This window comes from Melanaphis sacchari, unplaced genomic scaffold (genome assembly GCF_002803265.2).
Source record: "Melanaphis sacchari strain LSU unplaced genomic scaffold, SCAv2.0 Contig48_pilon_pilon, whole genome shotgun sequence".
Classification (NCBI taxonomy): Eukaryota; Metazoa; Arthropoda; class Insecta; order Hemiptera; family Aphididae; genus Melanaphis; species Melanaphis sacchari.
Window position 1 is genome coordinate 3,717,370 of NW_020271327.1, and position 22,387 is coordinate 3,739,756.

General features: G+C 29.5%; 1 protein-coding gene across 1 annotated transcript in view; it reads left to right on the plus strand.

Annotated features, from left to right (window-relative positions):
• The window catches only part of LOC112598427, a 33,198-nt gene extending 12,107 nt beyond the window's left edge, over positions 1 to 21,091 (plus strand). Inside the window, exons 2-3 of the mRNA XM_025344888.1 lie at positions 17,160 to 17,441; positions 19,932 to 21,091. Coding sequence (XP_025200673.1) covers positions 17,169 to 17,441; positions 19,932 to 20,492 — 834 coding nt within the window. The 5' untranslated portion in view covers positions 17,160 to 17,168 and the 3' untranslated portion in view covers positions 20,493 to 21,091. The remainder of the gene's footprint in view (positions 1 to 17,159; positions 17,442 to 19,931) is intronic.
• Positions 21,092 to 22,387: the final 1,296 nt, after the last annotated feature.

Here is a 22,387-nt window from a genome sequence, read left to right on the forward strand (position 1 = left end):
CGTGTAACCTACGTATATCTCTACGTCATAATGTTATTATCTGATGGGAAAATTCAAAATGCCGCTGAATACCGGAAACGATGTATAGAAAGATGAAGAGGACCCGCGTCGCAGTCAATTGTCTATAGCCGTGTGATAACATGATACAATAATATGTACACTCGGGATACTGTAAGCTGAGTCTAAACCACAGCCATATTATTTATACATACCTGCTCGTGTAAAATAATGATAAATTATATACCTCGTAAACCTAGTAAAAGGCATACCCGCCAATCGTAAATTCCACGGAAATTTCAATAGAAAACGATAAGTGTAAGAAAAAAATTTTCACAAATAAACGAAGTATATTTTATTACTAATTATTACGTGTTCCCGTCGTCGGTTTTATATTTATATTATTATACTCACACGGGCGTTATACAGAGATACTCGCACACAGATAACACGTGTTTACCGTATTACCTCTCACGACGACAAACGTCTTTTGTTCGTCACACGTTTTTTTTTCGGCATTCCGTTTCACACGCGTCCGCGCACACACACACTCAAGCACATAGTCGTATTATCTTTCTTCTGCGTATGTGTTACATTTATACGCATTTCTTTATGCCCACACACGCGACACCGTCGAAAATGCGACCGGAAAAGATAGTGAGTTTCTTTCGTACGCGCAGTTGCTATCGTGCCGTTGTAAGAACGATTTCCCGACTCGAGTGGTTGATGCCGACAACATGCGGTATTATGTACCTTGTAATCTGTATATCTACTCTACATGTCATGCACCATTAGTCATATTTGCCACCGAGCTAATAACTATACAAGTCTCCTGCAGAATAACTATAGTCCTGAAAATTGTTTTAGGTCCTAATCGATGTATTTAGTATTATACCTAAACGTCACTTATATTGTTATAAAGTATATATAACACGTATAATATAGCCATCACTCATCGTTGCGACGTATTTTAAAAGTATTGTGAGTTCCGATATACCATCAGTCAGATTATATTTATTATATGCACATTGTATATAATACATGAATATACCTATATATAATACTAAACATTAAATGAATACTATGTGTATTATGACCAATAATAGGGTGTATTATGCATCAAATTCAAAATTTAAAGTAGTAGTTTCTAAATTATTAAAATGTATAATTTGGAATAATAGTCCATAAAAATGGTTTTACAAAAGTATAAAATAGTTGTAATACTTAAGTTATTACACTTGGACTGTTTTAAAAATATATAAATGTTGATATTAATTACGAACTTTACTGTACGTATATATTATATGCGGTATACTACAAAATATTAGGTAGGTACTGCTTATATTATATTTCCTCTGAAATTTAAAAATTAATTAACTGAACTGTTCCAAATTCATGAGTGCGCTATATTGATATAATATATTTTATGGAACTCTTGTCGAATAACAACAAATAATAAATATTATAGATAATATAGCAACGTACTTAAACGACAGTCTATTCTATTGAAAAAAAAAACTGGAGAGATCTCGCATTCATAATATGTTTGTTATAGGGCCTACACGACGCTTGTGTGTGGGCTACTGCTGCCGTATAATGTAATAATAATACAATATTATATACGTTTAGTAATTGATGTATATTATTATTATAATGGATGGTGGAGTTCTGAACCGTGCGTGTAGGCGCCCGCCCGGATTTTCTATACCCCGCACTCCGCCAAGACATCTAATATACGTATATACGACGACGCCGTATACCTATATCGGTATTATTGTTTGTTATTATTATGCGAAGTAGACGACGTTCAAACGAATAATTTTACTATGATTCCTTGCGTTGGTAAAATATTGTCCTCCCTCTGGCAAATCGTAGAAGTCGGGTAAAAATGTGGTTACAATAAAATTAATACAATATTATTATAATGAAATAATAAAATATCTAAGTATTCTCGTATAATAGCTGGAGCTGCGATCGAGAGAGAATCGAAAAAATACGCGCACATATTATACTTATATTAAATATACGAAATGTATGTAGGTACAATGTACGTCATGAGTTGTACAAGAATAGACGAGCATTAACATATTTTCATGTTATTTTTCCTGCCGCGCGTATGTGTAATTTCCGCGTATTAATTTTTACAGGAAATCACGTGAGATTTCTATTGCAATGGTGTTCTTTTAGTGTGCAACATAATGTTATAATATTTTAGCATACATTATAGTCCTATCGTGTGAATATTTCGAATTTAGTTGTTTACACGCTCGGAAACTGGGAAGTTTATTCGAAGTGTTAAGTGTGTTCAACAACATTTTCACTTTGCCCGGTTTTCCACCATTGTATTTTTGTAATGTTACAGTAATAAATATACTACATTTTTTTTCCGAAAAAGATACCCGCGAATCGATGTTACTATAGTGTAAAAATTGAAGATGCTCTATGTCCCACTTAGTACCGACTATACCGACCGTCCTGCAAAGCTGCGGAATGATTATCTTTTATATGTCCTTTGACTGACACCAGAAAAAGTGTGTATACAATTCTCTCACTATGATTTTTATTGCTATATACGAGTACCATACAAGTGTGTAATAAAATTATGTTCATGTAACCGCAATTATACGATAAGTGATAAAGATGATTTGACAAAAAAGGAAGTTTATGAAATAAGTACGTACAGACATTATACCAAACAAAGGTGGTAATATTTTAAGACCAAAGACAACCAATAAATTTAAATATGTGATTATATAATGTATAACATTAAAACCATAAACTGAAATAATTATTTAAAATATTATACAATTCGATTATATTATGTTAATAAAAATAATAACTATAAATATTTTATATTATGCCATGTATTTACGATTTATGTTCGATGTATCTAAACTGAGAGTATGCAATTAGCATTATCGCGAATGATCTATAGCAAAAACAGCGATATAATACCTCTTAAACTATTCTCCATTATAAATTACGTACATACTTAAATAAGCTTTCGTGGGAACGTTTATAATTAAAATTCGAGGTCCATTATGAAAAAAATACTACACTCAAATTAGGATGTAATTATTGAATCAAATAACATTCCATAGATATATTCGACGTATACCGATACATTTTTTACGTAACTTTTATAAGCAAATGAAATTCAAGACGACCTCATGATTAACTTGTTCAAATAAAATGCATGTCAAGGATTTATAGTTGTTGACAGCAATACCAAATAAATAATAGGTAAATAATAATATTATACGTATAAGTTAAATAATAACAATAATAAAAAAAATGATATCTGAATGATGAGTCTTGATTTTGAAATGGTATTTCTTGATACTCCCTCCACACAAGCATCAAACATAACTCTGAACATTTACTCCTTAACGTTACTTTTACTTATTGAATTCTACATAATAATATGCAAATTATAAATATGACCTTTTATTTTCAAAAAAAACTTCATTAATAAAAAAAATAAATAAAAAAATACTAGCTACAATACATGTGTAAGACGCTTTATAGATTCTAAAATATTTATATTATTACAACTCCTGATCATTTTATTAATTACATTTTTTTATTTTAAACATCCACGAGTTTACTATAAATAGATGGTATATTAATCAATAATATTATATGATTATGATTATGTTAGCAAGTTATCGATCGATTTTTAAAATATACTGGAGTTATAGTTAGGTGTAGATTTTTTTAAAACATAAATATTTAAAATCCGAAAATATATAGTTGCGATTTGTGTGATGAGATTATAGGTATGACGAGAAAGCAAATAATTGACAATTTGTCGACAGCTGAATATGTGCGAGTTAATCGGAAATAGAAAACAAATCAACACACACGTTATCCTTATTTATATTAAATATTTGTCGATACAATAATATAATATAGATGTTATTAAAACACAGTTTCATGCGATGAGATGAATCACTGCTGCAGTTTCATCGAAATCGTATTCGTGCGAAAAAAAAATACGTGCCGGTTTCTCGTCTGTAATATTATTTTTATACAATTATATACCAGCGGCTGCGCTCATCATCGGGTCGGAATACTCTTTGATTTATGTTTTTTTTTTTTTTGTGGTCACGTGAAAGTCGACAAAACGGCCTATATTAATATCATTGTGAGACATAATAATAATTGTTCAGTACTCGCAATAAACATCCGATAGGTTACTGCTATCTTCCGCTACTCCACTAACCATTTGTAGTTATGGGTGTTGCTACTCGCCACATGCAAGTCAAAAGGGACGTCGATTAGTATTTAATATTTGTACGATGTCGAACGTCTTACGTCTGACCTTTTCAGTGGGCTGTGTACCTCAATTTTTTTTGTCAAGTCTTTTTTTGTCCAAGTATTTGGGCAGGGTGAGCAGCTGCCTGTATCAATTTGCTTGTTGTTAATCAGTTAATGGTATGCAATTTTGACGAGTTATTGAGTTATGAGTTATTAGCCGAAAAAATGAAAATAATTATAATGGTTATTTTATCATTTATTTTACATCTTGCTAAACGAATTTCGTTGATGACAATAATAATAATACACACATAATGTACATCATCATCGTCGTTTACATCAATTGGACCTCCGAAGTCCGATTAAAATACGCCTTTAACAAGCGGATGAGATGGATGTCGTCGCACATGACAAATGACATATCGCGGGAAAAACATCCTCCACTTTTTGCTACTTGGTAATAATAAAATACCTGTGATGTATATTTCATCCGAATACAAAATACCTAATAACAATAATATTATGGAATTTATACTTGCTCCGCATACTCGCGCAATACAATAAAGAATAACAATAAAACGTTCGCGTCCGCTCGGCCAATAAATACCTTATTATTATAATATACAACTGTTGTAGGAATCATGATGATATCATGTATAATGTACGTATACGTTTTTATGATAAATATATATATATATATTATATATAATAAAAAGCGTTTGGATGGACCGTCATCGTCAGTCAGTCGGTCTCCAACCAATGTGGTTTTACCGGTGCGCAATATTGTTGTATAATAATTTTATACGATATTGGATATGATCGAAGAAGAAAAAAATGTCTACGTTTTCCGGAACGGGCGCACGCTTAACGACTAACGGGTCACAGAGACGTTTTTCCAATGGTTATTCTTGCTGTATACATCTTGTACACAGAGTGATGGATATGCTATTATTATAATAAATCTGTACCGTAGACAGTCCGTACGACCATATGCCCCATATTCTCGTTCCGAAAATTTGTATTTATGTAATGTATTATCGTATTTTGTATTACTATTTACTACGCAAAAATTACGGACGAAAATTCTGACTATTGTTTGCCGATTTGTTTGATAATTGTAGATGTAACTCGACGACAGGCGACAACAATTCAGTGGTAACCGTACTATTTTATATATTTTTGGAAGAAAGAAAAGCAAAGTATATTCTTAAAGTCTTAACCAAGGATTTCCAAGATATATTATAATTATATAATATTCATATGAGAAAAAAACATTTTTAATAAAAACATGAATAAAACAATTGAAATCAATAATATTTTACGAGTATTTTAAAATATTGACATAAATACCAATTATATTATTATTGGTACCATAAAAATAACAAACTTTAATGACTTACGATCATTGTACTCAAGTGACTAATGATTAATTATAAAGCTGAAAATACTTTTTATACTTTAAATTCATAATAATTGTTTTTGTACATATAATGATGGCCCAACAATTATCATGGCATAGTATTATTATCTATTAAATAAACTGCTAGCCTATAGTAATAATAGACCATATACTTAATTGGTTTTAGCAATTTTAAATGTTAGAATATATATAAAAAATTAATACATAGTCATACAAATTAAAAGTTATAAATATTTTTGATACATTTTAAAATGTTGTTAAGTAATACATTTTATTAAAAATTCAAAATCTAATGCATACAATATTATTGTTAAGACTTGGAATTAATTTAATTTTTCAATAAAATAATGATTGAAATTGATATTACTTTTACTTTCTAAAAGCTTTTAAAATTTATTCATTTAATTATATTATTTTATAAAATAACTATGAATTAAATTATTAAACAGGTAATATCTAAATACTGTTTCTACTCACAAATATTAGATTGATAATCAATTATAAAAATTATTATCCTTGATCTTTATTATAATTATAAATAATAATATTTTTTACATTAGAACTCTTTTTAAATAAAAAATAAAATATTTATTGTTTACTTAATCCTTTTAACAAGATGAGTGCATTGGTATTTTATATAATCATTATTTATGAAAGATTTATGTATTTTTATATATATTATAATATTTAAAAATATTTATTAAGAACGTAGAAAAACAATTTCGTTTTAAACAAAAGTTATTCAAAGGTTCTATACATAAATTCCAGTTTAATATTACCAAAAATTAAATACTCAACTATTGAAAAGTTAGAAATTAAAATGACACTTTTTAATAGCGTAGGCCTAATAGGTCTAGTAAGACCCTAATAATCTACGGCTATTCTTGGCTCTTATCATTAATAAATAATTTTCATTATTAAAAATACAATTAAATAAATAATTACATTAGTAACTAATTTACTAATTAAAACAAAAATAGCTTCTGTTTTATTGGAAATCGACTAGATCGTTTCACAAATAATAAATATTATCTAGTTGAAGTTGTCATAGTGATGGACGTTTTAATCGTCTTTCTACATTTTTCAAGGTAAAGCAAAACAATAAACAAATATAACGAACTATTAAATTTTAGACGTTTCTTATATTTTAATATTATATATACCTATAATTGGGCGTACCTGGTGCAAAATCAATCTTCATAAAACAAATATCGTTAATGCACGCTAATACACTATTGCGTATTGTATAATGATGGTGTCATCGTGAGTCGTGACGCGTTATGTTTTAGCGAGTCTATACTCTATATCTATCTATATAATCATTTATGATCATAAAGAGCGTTTCGAATTGTTATAAACATCTATGCTGAGCAGAGTTTGGGTGTGAATCATCTAATCGACAGTAATCAACAGTTCAAAATGATATATTTGACTATTTAAGTATAACGAAGACGAACTAGATCTGTTTAATTATTTATGTAACGAAAACAAGTTACTTTACAAAAGGTTGTCGTAAATAAGGTACATTACAAATAAAAACTCTTTTTACTCATCAGTACGCATTTAGCATATTATTGTGATATCTATAAAAAAAAATCACTCATCGTATATATTGCTAATCGAAATGTAGATTTTAATTTGTCAGAGTTCCGTCGCTGGACAGTCTCTTCACACAAGTTAACATATGCCTATCAAATAAAATTATAGATATATATTTTCGACTTATTATACTAAGAATGTACAAATTGTCGAATTTATCTGATAAAAAAAAAAAAAGTTATAATAATAATAATAATAAATAGAAAATGTTTACCCAATAATGCAGAATTTCGTTGGAAAGTTTAAATATTGGTAACCTAATCTTACATTATTATCGCGGAAAGTACAAATCTTTTGACTTGCGTGTACGTCCCACGCGGGGATTTGCATTATCAAACGTGTACCGGGTGGGTAGTAAATAGTAATAGTGATTCGTCATTATTATTAAAAAAAAATTAAAATTAAATACAACGCAGCTACAGTACGCTAGTACGTCATGCACAGTGCCATCACTATAAGCTACCCATTTACAGACGCACAATATTATACACACGCGTTTCCGCCGTACACGGCAACCGTGTCGAAATTCCACAGAATTAGAGGTGCCCTGCCCTTTTCATAAATATTATATATTATTATGTACACTACGTGCGCCTTCGACCGGTTTGAACATTTCGGGTGGCTGCAAAAGAGACAATGAGTACTTGTCGGGTACCTATAATACGTACTAATACCTTCATAATATTATAAAACACATATCGAAAAATAAACCAGAAAAATAATAATAATAATGGTAAAGGTGACCTCATACCTTTATATATATATATATATATACGTATATAGGTAGACACATATAAATATATATAAATAATATATACATACTCCTAACTATTTATACATACATAAGTAGATACTCGCGTGTCCTGGAGGGGCGCATTCTTGATTAAAACAACCATCTGACGACGGGGTTCACCGAACTCATCAATTTCTTTCTTTTCTATCAAATTATTATTATTACTATGTGTTTTAACTTTTAGTTATGTACCGCCGCCACCGAACAATATTATTATTGTTCGACGATAATTATATCTGTGTATACAATATAATATAATATGTCGATATCAAAAATTTGGTGATGCTGCTACTTATTGCTGCTGCTGGTGTATTGTCTCTCCTCCGCCGTACGCGCTCACGTATCGTAAAATAAGTTAATCATTACTCGTGATATAATTAGTTACGCCCGCTCCCCCTATATCGAGGTAGGTCCTGTAGGTCGACCCACGATATTATATAACTGCCTCGTTGAGCGCGTGCTTAACAAGATCTACTTCAGGAGTCCGCACAATGATACGTTTTTAGGGTTGAATAAGACTAAAGTCACTAGTCTCAAATGTGTTAAATATTGTTTCTTTACAATATTTGGATAATCGTGTTCTAAAAATCTAAAGTAGTCGCATCAATGAACAATTTGAACTTCGTCAACCTGGGGTGGAAAGACCAGCGCGTATTTCCGTTGACAGGTTCGTCTGTATAATTATGTTATTGTAATGTACGCAATAATGACGTTATCCGCGTAGTATATTATAAGATGAATGTTATTGCGTAATCGAATCGACCGTAATTCACGGCTACCGCACCTTTTCCCGTAAGTCATCGTTGCAGAATCTTCTACGTATAATGTAATAAGCATTTCTACGTGCCGATAGTTTTTGTGTGTGGTCACACTCGCTACTGGTTTTCGTTCTTATCATTTACCAGTCAATAACTTCAGACAATTTTTAATTATTCACAATCTGCTGGTTTTTAAAATAAAAAGAAAACAATTTCAGAAAAATCGTCTAGTCACTCTAATCGCAAATGACTAGTAAACAAAGTCCATTTTAGAATAAATACGTGATTTTGTTATTTACACCGAGATAAAATAAACTCCAGCTTAACTTAATACTAATATCAACTATATTGTAAGTACTTAAACAATTATACACTTTGTGTCGAAAAAAATATGATCATACAATATTAGTAGTATTACGCGCCCATACTTAGTGTGTATTAGCTACAGTGCTTAGTACTGTATACGATTTCTCGTACCCACAATAACTACGAATAATGGTTCTATGCACAAAAAATGTGTCTGTACTCACACACACGAAACCAAAATTATTATTATCTGCGGTAGAACAATTGTTTTCTCACGGATTATAATTTTAGGTGCAACATTTACGACGTTATTGCTATTTTATATTTTTATACACTGCAGCAAAACAACATTATACCGCGACTGTCTTCCTCTGCCCTTGAGCTGTTTAATGTCTTATGGATTCATAATAATAATTGAATATCATTAGTATTAATGATGCAAATAACAAAATTCGGTGGAACATTTTTCTCAATAATAATGTACTGGAGGAGTTCGTTTTGGTTCGAATACTACCTTGAAAAACATAATATTCGGCTACTGCAGTTGCAAGTTCGTATGAGAAAAAAACTCCAATTTATTTGTGTATGCATAGTATTAATGTGTACAATAAGACAATAAAAAAATAAACTAAATCAATTTCACACACCAATTTTTAATCCATCGTATTTTACCTTGTATATTATTTAAACGTATTTTCGTGGTATTTATATCTATAATAATATAATGTTCATCATCCGGTCTTGGGCTTTTACCAAATTGATTTAAACTTCGTTTCCTACGCGATCCAGTGGTAACGACAAGAGCCAAAAATTGGTTTTCGAAAGAAAAAACACATCCCGGCCTTGGTCCATGAACTCCGCGAAAACCTGTTTCGACTGTTTTTTATTTCTAACGTATTACGTGGGATACGTTTCGAACCAGTCGTCTGCCCGGCGGTTGTCGGCCGATACATTTTTAAAGCCTTACAACCTACCTACCTATCTACCTACCTAACCATTCTTAGTTGGCATGCGTGTTTTACAAATGTGTTAGCTGAGAGCTAAATATTTAATACAAAATAACTTTGGGTTCAGTGGACGACGATCGTGTCATCATAGCTCTCTATTTTTCTGATTTATCCTGCTATACCAGGTTTCTGATAAGTAATAAATATTATATACCGAGAATTGTTTTACCTAGGGGCTAACTTAAAACTCATGAATCGATGTGTTGATCTTGTCAATTAGAAATCATTTTCATGAAAATATGATAAAAATAATTTCTGAAAGTACAACCATCACTCGGAGTCTTGTGTCCGGTGGATGGGTGATACAACAACGCATGATGCCGTGTAAAATACTATTTATTCGCTGAAAATTGAAATTTAAGCGCATATATAAGCTAGTCTAACCACAAGTATGAGGTAACAAAAAATATGTAATATTTTCGTTGAAACAAAACACCATTGGCATATAAGATGTGACAAGAGAAATTTAATATTTTGGCTAATAATAAAAATGTCCAATTGTTGATAACTTGAAAATTCCTATAAGTATATACAATTAGGAGTCTAGTAATACACTTAATTTAAAAATATATAACTAGAAATAAAATATACCAAGTACTGAGTATAGGCAAAGTTATTTAAAGTTGTTTTAGTAATTATTTTTAATTTGCAAATTAAAATATTTTAGTATTATTATTATCAAAAACCATTATAATAATTTATTAACCAAGAAACAATTTCATTTTAGTTTTCTGGAAATTGAATTAGATTAAATTATGATAAAAAGAATAATAATTATAGTTTATTGACTTTTCATAAAATTAATATAAAGTCGATTAATTTATTATCTTACTTTTGTAGTTAAGTGTATAACTTTCTAACGTCATTAAAAATATTAATTTATAGTTTCCCTATGGCAGGCAACTATTTAATACTTTTTATCAATATTAAACCTATTTATTGATTTACAAATAATACAAATACAAATTAACGAATTTCGAACACAATTAAAAACTTTATTTACTACATTTTTGTTCAGAAAAAATATCATACTTGATATGATAAATATTTATACATTGTGCTTGCACTCGGCACACCGCCCACATAACACACATTAATCCATATTAATACACGGTAATATTATGTCATACGAGAATTTTATTTAAATACCTGTACACAGGCTCTCGTTACTGTCCTTTTTAAACTTAATAGAAAACTCTTACTTACCAACGCTTTTCGATTATCGAATTTTAAATGCTATACACAGATACACTTATATTTTATAATATTTCTGACGCCACTATTGAAGGATTATCAGCTATATATGGTTAAGAACGTTCATAATAATTCTGTTACACGTTATCGGGTTTCATATCTCAGGAAACGGCGGGAACGCGACAAATAATATGTCGTTATAAACTTTATTTCACCAGCATTGGCGGCAATAAGTACCTATTATATTTTAAAATAACAGTTTAGATGTGTACGATAAAAGACCGAATGAAATGTAATAAAATAAAATAAAAATCTGTCGCCAACGGACAGACGATCGGTGCATGTATACTTCTACTCAATTTTCAGTACAATAAAATATATTATGTTATTATATATATTTATATTATATTTATATTATGAGCGTGCACCTGACAATGGGAGATTTTTCTTTCGTTTCTTTTATTTATTTCCACCGTTGTTGTCTTGTCCGAGTGACACACATGCGACATATGTAGGCATAGTTGGTGCTATCCAATAAACGATGTGTTATAAGTTGTAAGTACCTCACTATATTGTAATATACGCGCCGACAATATTTTATTATCTTCTCCCATCGGTCACGTACATGCGGTTTTTTTTTCGCGCACTTTCCACAGCCCGCCGAGTTTTTTTTTCGTTGCACGGTCAATTATTACATATATGTAGGTAGTTAATATCGCATTATAGTAGTATAGTACCTATAAATAGGTACAACACCGCGCATTGTTATTGTACATGTATGATGTATCTATTGGGAGGCGCGTTGATATACGGTCCGCGCGGGACGACGATTTTTGCGTACCGAATTGAAAATGCATCTTGTCCAAATAGATCGTTCAACGAAACGGGATCGACTGCAACGTATAGGTACGATATAATAATAATAATATTATACACCCGAGCTATATACATACAAACACGACTATTATAAAATAATAGTAAAATAATATCGGTCACAGATTCTCGGAACATTATATGTATTTATTGCTGTGAACGTTTTTTTTTTTTTTTTTATTATTATTATTATTTGCTTTATTTCCAACATATTAATATTGTTGTGCGCTGCATTTTTATTGTCTCAACGCCTTCGTCCGTCGTCAAAAAAAGAAAATTCTACGAATATTTTTTTATCATTTTTATTATTATATTTTAGAACGTCTAGAGAATAATAATAATAATAATAATAATAATAATAAAAATAAAAACGGTAAACGTGCCTGCAGTGGTTGTATGCACATACATACGAATAACAATTATCGAACCGAAACCTGTCCGACTGTTTTCGAAATTATATCATAATGATAATAATTATCATAGTCGTCGGCCATAAATGATTTATACAACTACGAGATAAAAATTTACAGGAATCGGCCTAGTTTTTGGTTGGTCGCACGTGCAACATATTGGTGCGCATCGTAGCGCTTTGTAAATAAACATGAAACCCGTTAATTGACGGTCAAGTTCGTAATCATTGTAGTCTTCTCGTTTGTTGTTTTTATTATTATTACTTTTTTTAACAATATCAATAAATTTAATTAGATGTTCGAGGTTAGATCTCACGACCATCACATCCGGGGCGCGTTGATAATGCCCTACAAATAAACACATCAAATCCAATTCACACGTGCCAATAATTAATTGAATTTGCGGTCTGAATTGTCTTTTCACACAAATGTTGCGATGACTCATATTGACACTTACTGACTTACGTAATTTCAATAAATCGCGATACGTCAATAACAATATCGACACGATTTAAGTATTATTGCACTATGTGTCTATGTATGAGTACATAATATATTATCTGGATAATATATATATATAATAGGATGTTATCTGAATCATTATTCAATCATTGAAATATTTTCAAATCGGTTCGTGTCATATTTACTATTTAACACGCTTCCGACGTGTACTGCGTAACGTTTGTTGAACCATTATTGTACATCACATTAAATCCCGCCACAAAAATTGGTTCACATATTATTATAATGTAAAGGTCAAAATGTTAATTCATCGCCAGCTGTTAGACTATTTTATCGTTAAAACGAATTCAATCATTCAACCGATTTATGTAATTATTGGCATACCATAGGTAAATACCTATACTGGTTATATATTGATTTGGTGGACATTTTACTGGTGATGTATTATTATATTTAAAAATAAACGTAGTTGTTGTACATTATAATATACGCGTATGTGTTATTTAAAAGTGACGCGTGCGTCAAAACCGCAATTGTACTCAACATACATCACCACGGCGAACTAGAAGAGAAAAACTACATGAAATTGTATGATGGATATTGACGACGTTTAAACAGCGGAAAAATGTGTTGACCATGATTTCTCTTACCACCAGTGCAAAAAATAAACGTTTCAATTTATTGTATAAAAAATGTTCACTCAGGGTCACCTACCCAGTTCGAGTAACGTGAATGTGACAAAATAATAATTTTTTATTTTCTTTCGCACTAGGTAGTAGAAGATAATTATACAAAAGTTATACGTTCAACTCTGGCGGTCTCAAATGAGAAGAATACAATTTTTTTATTGGTAATAAGTAGGTGTGAATAGTTTAGAAAAGTAGACCTGCATAAGCCAAAATTGGCCGCCGGATTGTGTCAAATTGTTATAAAAATCTTTTAATATTTTGATAGTTATTTATAGTTATGATATAAAATTCCACCTCTCCCCTTTAAAAACCCTAAAACATATTAATATACTAATAAGTTGTTTTAAAAACAGTTTTTATTATTAATTGGCTTTTCTTAAAGCTTACTACATTTTATGTTTACTAATGGTTAGTCACTTTTTAAAAATAACCAATACTTGCTTATATTATGTTAATTTATATGACTATTATAGTAGGTGTATTATTATTATGGTATGTCATAAATATATAGTGAAATACATATTGTTATGAATGTACTCGACAAGGTGACAACAATAATATGGTATATTGAAACAATGCTATGGTGTTGATAGTGGTGTAAAGAGGAACCTAGTTCTATCAAAAATCTTAACGATCTACCTAAAACAATACATAAGACATAAACAGAGTACATTAATTCATTTTATCGCAGGATTATACTTAAAAACAGGTAGCTGCTGTTGTAACTTGATGTAAGCAGGTATACTTTTGGTCGGGATACGAAAATATACCTATTGAAATTGAATATTTCTAGTTGACAGTTTTTAAAGATGCAATTTAAGTTTTTTCACGTTGGCACTCATGATTTGACGAGTATTTTGAATGTAGAAAAGTTGTTTAAAGCTGCAGTTTAAGTGTCAAGTTATGAGTCATCGATGATTCGCGATTGTGCAGTGTCTTGCATTTAATGTATGTAATAGGAGAGGTGGTTATCGAGAAGGATCTGAACAAAATGAAAATTATGCGAGAGTCGAGAGCAAAAAGAAAAAAAGTTTTCAACAATCGTAAAATAGCACATATAATTACCTAGATTGTCATTAATTATAATTATAGATTGGAGATTAAATGTAATAAAATGTGTAAAACATGAAAAATGATAATAAGTAATAACATAAACATTTATTTATTTTATATAGCAATAGTGTTTTGTATAATAATATACCGTCTTACATTATTATATGAGCAACGAACCACAGTTTAACCATCCCTGGTATATATAGTATTCGTGTATTTATATTTTTATTGTTTTTATATATTATAATCATCACGCAGTACCGGCATTATGGTAGGTACGACCTGGTCCCGGGAAATAAATTGTAAATTTGTTTATTTTTTATGTGTTATCAAACGCACGCACTTCATATATTTTTTTAAGCTATGATCGGACATGCTTCCTGCGTCGGGCCACCGTTATTATGATATCAGTTTGTGTTTTGGTCGCATTGAAATCGAGTTTGTCACATTGGAAAGAACGATATTATTTTCCTATTACACGCTGCGCAATTGATAGATTTAACGAGCGGGAACACGTATAGTATATTACGTACGTCAAGAAAAAACACATGACGTACAATCACACTAGGTTCTCTGCGTGTAGCCCGTGTTGTCCGAATTTCTCTGTTATTGAGATCCGCGCACGTATACAATTGTCGTTGTCCACCTTAAGACGTTCTACATTTCGAACAACGTATATTATCGCTCGTAAGTCGAATTTCACGCCAAATCGTTTTTAACAACATTCTACTAATCTTTGTCGATTTCGGTACACAACTTATGCTATATGATATTATACGGTATGTTTTACCGCAGCTGCAGTATTTATAATTGAATATTATATATATATATATTAACAATGTGAGCTATTTCTGGGATTATTATTTATGTATGCAAGTGATTTAAAAATGATCCCGTTACTGTTTTTCATAACATTTCGAGAAATATACATTAAAATTTTTACCGTTATGAGTTAGAAATTAAATCATCGACCAGTGGACTCCTAACCGTGAGTTGATGTTTGATAAAAAATAAGTATGTTTATTACCTAATAAATAATTATAAACAAGTCATCAAATGTTTCCGATTTAAATAAATTTTCCACGAGTCTATAAAATGCATTGCATAATATTTATAATACACCGTTGTCACTTGTCATTTGTGTACATTCACACATTGCGTACACATATTACAATATATTTGACACGCTATTATGACCTATGACATTGCAATATATAACGTCATGGAGCTCATCACTGCCATTACTTAAGTTATATGAAATGAACATTACATTCTCATCATAATAATTCCGTTTCAACATCTATAATACATCATCATACCGTTATTATATGAACGTTGTGCATTTGGTCCGCTGTAATGTTTATAATTTTATTTACTCGAATGACTGCATTCTTTTGAGTTTGTGACCAGTTTGCTTGAGCGAGATAGAGGAGAATAAGTCGCCTTAATTGAACTTGTTTTTTTATTTGTTTCACGTATCTAAGTATTTTATTTCCACTACATTTCTCGCTAATTGAAAATTCATTTTTTACTTACACGTAAAGTAAGCACGTTGGAAATATATATTCTCTAAATGTATTGACCGCTATCATTATCGTAATATAAAGTTGTAAAAAAAGGTGTTAATACAAAACGTAATATATTTAATACCCAGTGGTTATGTGACAAAAACAAAAACAAGCCCAATAAGAAAGATTGATTGGCAAAAATGTAATTACCACTTATTTACTACGCATAATGCATTCGTATACCTGCAATATAATAAGACCTAATATTGTCTATTAGAACATATAGGTTCTTAACCGGGATTCCATGGACTCATTAGATGTCTGTAAATGATTACTGGGGGGTTCACGGAGTGGCTGTGATTTTTTTTTTTATAACTCAAAAATAAATTTGTTTCAATAGTGTTTTTAAGATAACAATAATAATTTCTTTCCCACATTCTGCCACTTGAAAAATAACAATGTTTTTTCAAGGCAATATTACAATCAAAACAACAGCAAATGTCACATTAAAAATTGTTTTTGACTTTAATAAAAAGTGATTATTCACAATAATTTAATATAGTTTTAATTATTAGTAGTATTACGTATTAGATTTATCATTAAAAAATAATAAAAATAAAAATGTAATTAATTTATATATATTTGGTGGAGGTTCGTGATTATATTTTATACATCAAAGAGGTCTATAAACCAGAAAAAGTTAAGAATATATGGCTTAAAAGATAAAATATAAATATGCCTCATTGTTTTCTATATTACAGCGTTAGAATACTTGTTACACTGTTAAATGGACATTCTGTGAGATTAATGTATATTTCGTATTTTTCTAGGATCTAAACATGTCACCTGGCGTTGCAGTGTCCCCAAGTTCAATTTCATCAGGCTATGCAGCTTGTTCATTGATTAACGTGGACAGACAAGATCAAAAACAGATCCTCCGTGGTAATTTTTCGGAAAATATGGATTCACACATGGGAATAAGTAGCAGCAGTAGTAGCAGTAGCAGCAGCAGCAGTAGCAGCAGCAGTAGTGCTAGCAGTGTAGAGAGTGCTGAACTTTCAGATAAAGATCAACTTCAAGTGCAATCCTGTTATAAAGGCTTAAAAACACAGGTATCTACGAGCCTAGTATAGTACATATTAAATTTCAATAATTTGTTCAAGTGAAAAATATTTTCAGTTAGGTTTTTATGATTATTAAATTTTTATAAAATTGTATATTAATATAATAAAGACAAGAATAATATTTTTATAAATATATTTTCGACTAAAAATATAATACTTACTATACTGTTAAATTTTTTCCTTTTCTGGAAGACAATAGAAAGGCTTATAATTAACAATTTATTTTCACTTAGAAAACTCATAGTAATAACCAAATTAAAAAAAAAAAAAAAAAATGTTTACACTACACATGTAACTGTAATACAGCAGATGACTGAAATGATTATATGAGATACCAACGTCAAATATTCATTTTAATGTAATTAAACACGCATTTTTGATTAAACTATATTAAAAATTACTATAACGGTCATATATCTATTAAAAAATTATTTTTCAAATGGAAGTTAGTGTTTAATATAAGACTAGAGTCTATAAAAGTAACTAATATTTTTAGTCGAACATTCAAATTTATGCTTACCAATTACTTATGTTACACATATTTGCTATGTAATAATCATTTAAAAATAATATCGATACAAACTTGCTAGTTTCCAAACAAGATTTTTTAGTTTAACTTATAATAATTTATTTTCTTAAAACATATATACAATATGAAATCTAACTGAATTTCTTATTAAATTATTTTATGTGAATATATTATAAAATATATATTTAAATTGAAACAAACAAGATTGTACGAGTATTATAATCGGATATAATATAGCGCGTAATAGTTATGTCGAGTATGTTTATGCAAACCATTCAAAGTCAGTTTGAGATTAAGTATTCTAATGAAAAACTCGATACGTCAGGATTATACGTGTCAAATGTTTATAGAATTAATTTCGAAGGATAATGACTCAAGTGCTAGTCGTTATTCTTAGTGTATTGAGTGTAATCGAACTAAATCCCTTAATAACATCATAAATTTATAAAATAATAGGCATTATCTACTAGATTTATAATATTACACGAGTACAATTATAGTGTACGGTTACAAGTCTATAATAGATAACACATTGCACGATGCGTGTGGTAACCGGTAAGGTCGCATAGGTAGAGTGTAGATACAAAAAGTTACTGAATTGTAGTGTTATAATATTTCATATGATATTTTATAAAATGAATGTTTAATTATTCTTACAACCATTTGTTGCTAATTTAATTATATGTAACGTCAATTATCATTATAGTTATGTTTCTATGTATTCCATTATGTGATTAATTACAAAATACCGAGACAAAGTTGTCATTAAAATATAAAGTGTAGAATATAAACTATAATCGATTAATTATTATGTGTAGCTATAAAAACTAAAGTGAACTAAACAAAGGTATTGTTAATCATGACATTTTATTTTAGCCATTAATAAACAAAGAAAAAACTAATGATACTCAAATTAATATATCTGATATATTGTTTTATTTCTAATTTATGGTATCACTATAATACCGTTAAGTGATATATGTCTCGTTAAAATAAAAATCATAAATGACTTCAAAATAGTTTAGAACTATAGCGAATAATTATAATTTATTAATATTATATTATAAAAGTTTAAATGTATTAACGTATAAAAAATATGTTATTATGCAAAAACTTATATAATTATTAAATACAAGTATATTATTAGTTTAGCAGTAGTTTTTGAGTATTTACTAAAATAAATCATAAGATATAAAACCTACAAAAAATAACTTCTCTAGTTAACCAATTTCATTAAAACAGTATAATTATCAATACTTATTATAATATAATAATGTAATATTTTTGAAGATTAGGTTATTATTTACTAATTTTTTTAAATTAACATAATAATTCAAAACTGTAATTTTATTAACCTAAATAAACAATCTATTAATTAAATCCAAATAAACCTAATTTATACAAAATTAAGTAATACACATAATAAGAGAGAGAAGAATCGTTATGTGCTCATAAGAATGCAATAATGACGTGGTTACACTAAATCACCGTTATAACATTGCGTTCAATATTACCAAAAATGTAAATACGTAATAGCAATTCATGATCACATTAACATGCAAGTTTATATGAATACATTTATTAATTACACATTCATAGTATGATTGATGTTGAATAATTTAAATGGCACTTAAGCAAATAAATACTGATAAAATAAATAATTACATCTGTGATCCAGGCGGCCCGCATAGGCAACACAGTTTACACCAAAGTAATTGTTTATCATGATAATAAATAATAATACGAGTATATTGTTATTAACACTTAGGCTTTGTAATTACGTTCTCTCAAATTACAAACCTTTACCGATAAAATGCAAACAACCAAAGTCCAAAAAATATATATCCCCCCTCCATTATCATGTACAAAGCCATTACATCATGCCAAAATTGTAAAATGCATAGTATAGTATATTATACGCATTATAATGTCGTCGAAAATCGTTACAGGTGTACGTGTGTGGATCGATGGCCAACTTGTACGTGCACAATTCTTCTCCAGAGGGCAGTTGGGACTTAAAGTTCACCGGGATCCCGGTAGTGCTGTACGACAGTGGAGAGACCAGGTCCAGGGACAAGCCACGCATACAGATACTTCTCGTGGAGCGCGGCACGTGTTTCGCTCTATGGCGGGACACAATCGACAACTTGACTTCGTACAAGGTCTCCAGCCAAGGATTCCACACCATGTGCTTGTCGACCGACCACACCCAGTTGATAGGGTTGAGCTTCGACTGTTCGGAAGCCGCCCAGCAGCTGTGGTCGCACATCGATCGGCTTACTTCCGATCCGGAGAATATCCGGTTGTCCGGCCCCGGTAACCGGTCAAAAAGCGCACGGAAACAGAAACCCAGGCCGGCCCCAGTTCGCCGGCTCCCAGACAAGTCACACATATCACAACCGTGCTGTTTTGAGCACATCACCAACGTCGAGGTATCCGACCGGTCTAGATACTTGTCCCTGCAAAGTCTTGTGCCAACTCCAGGGATGGTATCGCTCGACGCACCGTAACCGATAAACGGCGAGAACGTGACAAAGATCTCGGAACGGTTCCGGGAGATGGCGGTGGCGACGGTGGCGCACATCATAATTTATAATTATTAATATAATACAAAATATAAGAAGGGATCTCTGTACATAGTCAGTTTATTTTTTTATTGTTGCGAGAATCGACAAGCACGTTACAACGAAGATTTGACTATAATGTTGTAAACAAAACATTCGATGCGTATGTCTCGTTCCGATCGAATCTTTTTATAAATATACAATATGTAATATTCTTTATCCTAGTCTGCACTAAAAAATGTATTACACTGCAGATATTATGATAATACGGTATTAATTGTAAGTAGTGTTGTCATAACAGGAAGTCGTTCGTGTTGAACGGGAGAGTATAACATTAAAATACCTACTATGATCCCGTATACTATACACAATAATAATAATAATATTATATTATAAAATATGTATTAATTAATATATATATATAAATTGAAGTCGTGATATTATGTTAAGTTTAAGAATAGTTATGTCACCAACGGTAAATTATGTATGTTCGGTGATTATAAACTTATTGATGAAAATATATTATGTTTTATGGCATAAACTAGTTGTTGTAAATAACAATTAAGATATACTTGAACGAAATTATATAATTATGCACTACGCCCAAATATAATATATAATGGATGTCATTAATAAGAAATTTTACAAATTTACAAATTCTTATACGCTTGTATCCTTTATTATTATTGTCTATACATAATATTATGAATATTCCATAATCACATATGCTTGTGTAAACTTTATAAACTATGTTTTTAATATGTTATTACCTGTTATGTAATTGTATGAATTTATGACAATTTTTTTTTTCTTATAATACACTTCATGCTTTTACTTTTAATTTTAGTAAAATAACTAATAAGTATATATCCATGTAAAATTACTATAATTAAATATTGTTTTTTTTTTTTTAATTTATTAATAAATATTAAGACTAAAATATGTAACTATGATTAATACTTATTACTTTTTAGTATTTAAATATAGTTAGTATAATATTATAATCTGTTGTTATGCTTAATAATATAAATTTATTTATATACACCATGAAATGAAATTTTTAATAAATTTTGTGCAATGTTAATAAATGTAATTTAAATGAACTAAATTATGGCTGTATACTTGAAAAATAATTAGTATAAAAAATTTCAAAAAAAGTAAATTGAAATTTTAGAGAAAAAAATAAAAAATTTAAATTTTAAATGTCTTAAATAGGTTCAAAATATTTGAAATATTATTCTATATGTAGAAAATTTAAGCTAAACGTACTATGGGAATTTTAAGTATCTAAGATTATTCGTCTCAAAGTTATGCATAAAAATAAAAACGATTTTGCGTAAAAATTTTCGTTTTTCCTTAAATTTGTTTATTTTTCTCAATTATTTTAAAAAATAATGGGAACTTTTAATTTTTATTACTTAAAAATATGAACTAGATCTAATTTTCTATCCAAAACTGTCACCAATGTTCAAAATCAAACCACTTTTTTTCGAATACTTATTATTTATAATGTATATACATTCTCAATAAATCACATCATCACGTCATTAAAACCAATGCATTTACGCTCCACGTCGAATCTAAAATAGACGTATTATAATAATAATCATTAATATTTAATAGTTCTGTTATAATTGAAATAATTAAATAATCTTGTTTGAAAATTTCTTAAAAATTAAATAATAAAACTTATATAGGTATTCCTATTAAAAATACATAATATAAAATCTTTATCATTTACAAATTTTAGATTTGAATCATTTTTAAACTATAAACAGTAATAAAGGATTAAAGATTCGTAAACATGTCAACGTTATTTTCATTTTATTTAAAATCATTCT